At 51.9% G+C, this 2,649-nt stretch overlaps 1 protein-coding gene across 1 annotated transcript; it reads right to left on the bottom strand.

Moving 5' to 3' along the window:
• Positions 1 to 1,108: 1,108 nt before the first annotated feature.
• LOC149361476 (uncharacterized) lies at positions 1,109 to 2,050 on the bottom strand. The gene has a single exon (XM_089568089.1). It carries the CDS (start codon positions 2,048 to 2,050, stop codon positions 1,109 to 1,111), a length of 942 nt encoding a protein of 313 aa, XP_089424215.1.
• Between the last annotated feature and the right edge of the window lie 599 nt (positions 2,051 to 2,649).

The following is a 2,649-nucleotide window of genomic DNA, read 5'->3' as shown; positions in this document are numbered from 1 at the left end:
AACGTAAATTCTGTCAAGGCGAGCATTAGAGGAAAACTGAAAATGAGTGAAATGCATACTGTCGCCTTTTTCCTGTCCCACATCCACCAGACTATATTCAGAAACCAAGTCGGTAAGTAATGCAGCACTAGGGTCGCATCTCTTACATACCACTGATCGGTCCGCATCCCTAGAAACGCAATTAAAATCTCCCAACGATATAATTTTGCGGTCCGTGCACAAATGTTCAACTAATGACAGAAAGAAAAGCCTTCTATCGCGCTGCTTTGTGGGGGCGTAAACACAAATAATCCGCCACTGTACACCTGAAATTGTGAGATCACAGCATATAAGTCGCCCCTCGTCATCTATGCAATAAGACATGGCTGTCATCTCTAGCGTGTTCGCCAGGAATAGCGTACAACCTCCGGATAAGCCTCTCGCGTGGCTAACAATAATGTTGTATTCCGACAAAAAAGACTCGAGAGCAGCTGCTGTCTCTTCATCAGAGGACAACTTTGTTTCCTGGATAGCGGCTACACACACACTCCATTTCTTTAAGAGATGCCGTACCTGCTGTTGCCTCCTACGATTACGCATACTCCTAACGTTAAGGGTACCGACTTGATATGCTGCGACGCTCGCCATTTTTGATGCCAGTCTTAACAAACGCCATCCCCTGGAATGGGATGGCCCGCCTCCAAATTGGCGGCCTCTCGGGCAGACATCACCCTCCTCTTTAACGCCACCCTTCCCGTGGCCTCTACACATTGTGCCTTGTGGTCAGCGCCATCAATACACACCTCGTCAGCATCTGCTGAACGTTTCAAAGGTGCGGTGCTCTCCATGTCTTCCTCTGAGACAGCCAACGCCTCGGCCCAAGAACCCGGGGTGAGCACATCACTCGCTGCCACACTGACAGCCGACAGAGAACCGGACACGTCAGAGATCTACGCCACACACGGCTCACCGTTACCCTCCAACGACGAAGCAGAATCAGCAGCAGAGGAGGATCGGCGAGCATTCACTGGCTGTATCGCATCGACTGACTCCGCATGAGGCATATCCGGACGTTGACCTGTGGCGACGAGGTGTTCCTGTAGAGCAAGCACAGCAGTCTCTGTAGCACTCACGGGGTGCCCGGGTCCGGCGGTTTTCGTTCTGGAGGCGCGGATGCTAGATGGCCAGTCGCTTCAGATTCCGTGTTGATTTGAGGTATCGGAGTCTTCTGTTCCCCATCTATTCGATGCTCACAACTTAGTTCTCCGGTCGCGTCGACAACCTCAGACACATCCATGATATGTTCTGATGCCACGTCGTCGTCCCATGACCACTGGCCTTGACGCAGCCTGTCAGAGTAACTCAAGACACAGTTCTCCGCAGTATGGCCAAAGCGTCGGCACTGGGTGCATCGAGGCGTGCGACACTGGCGCCGTACATGTCCAACCCGGCTGCATCGGAGGCACAGTGGCGGTCTCCCCGGGATAAGGACTAATGCCTGCACTCCATAAACATTAAGTGTGTGCGGGATTGTGCTTGCTGACACTCCATCCTTGAGTGTGAGGGAGACTTCACGGTTCGCCGTTTCCATATGCTCCATCCCTGGGCACCGCCACTTTTCACGCTCCACAGACTGAATCGTGCCATAAGGCTCTAATGCTTCCACAATCCTCCGGTGTTCCATACAGCGGGGAAGCCAAAGGAGCTTAACCTTGACGTTCTTAGTATCCGGGTCAAACACCATGCACCACAGTCCTTTGACAGGAAACTCCGCTTTGTTAACAAGCTTCTGTTTGGAAGAACTACTCTCGCAGGTAACCATCCACACGTGGCTCATTTGGTATTGACCAATGCACAAAATTTCCCGGAGATCCAATATCTGTGCGAGTGCGTCACGGAAGTCAGGTGCTCGGTACGGGCGACCCTTAAGGTCAGCATGCAGGAAAACGGTATTAAGGACAACATTACCGGTAGGCAATCGGGGAAGTACAACTTTGTACGAGTCCATAGTGTCCTGAGACGTCGGTAGACCTCGGCCAACGGCCGATGCGCTGTTTCCAGCAAGAAACATGTTGAAGCACAGCCGCACAGAACGGCTTCTTCCTCTTCTTCCTCCCATCGTCGCAGGATATATGTGGCAGCCTGCATGCACTCGATTTAATATTATCCTGAAACGTCAGGTCTAGCTGAAACCGAAACTAACCGCAGTATCGTACCCCTGGCTCGCCTTTGGTGTAGCCCCAACCGATCACCCACCACTTCCTGCACTTTTTTAGCGCTATGTTACTGATGGCCTCGGAGTGAGACGCGCGCCCTCGATCACTTGCCCATGCGCAGCTTTTTTCGCGATTGGATGCCCGATTCGTGCGAGCTGGCCGTGACTAGCGTACCATGCAACCTCCGTTATCAGCAGATGCTGCACGCAATCGCAAGAAGTCCTGAGACGCCTTAAGATATATTTCGGAGGCTCTGTGCTCGTGTGATAAGAAAACAGCAGAATGTAGTGAACGAAAGGATGAATTCAGGGTTAAAATGGGCACCATTACAATAAATAAAAATGCGTTATTGCAGCACAGCTAATAAAAATTCACCGTGCGATTACCCCACTCTCTAAGCGCAATAAGACGCGCCGCCCGAGTGGAGCGCAGCGAGGGTGCAGCCAAGATGCAG

The sequence above is a fragment of the Amblyomma mixtum genome, chromosome 2 (assembly GCF_055824585.1).
Source record: "Amblyomma mixtum isolate Tamu chromosome 2, ASM5582458v1, whole genome shotgun sequence".
Classification (NCBI taxonomy): Eukaryota; Metazoa; Arthropoda; class Arachnida; order Ixodida; family Ixodidae; genus Amblyomma; species Amblyomma mixtum.
The sequence above is the reverse complement of the archived record's forward strand: the minus strand, read 5'-3'. Positions and strand labels throughout refer to the sequence as shown.

Bases quoted from the DNA above. Each gene is read 5' to 3' on its own strand.
- LOC149361476 (XM_089568089.1), bottom strand. From the start codon at position 2,050: ATGTTTCTTGCTGGAAACAGCGCATCGGCCGTTGGCCGAGGTCTACCG.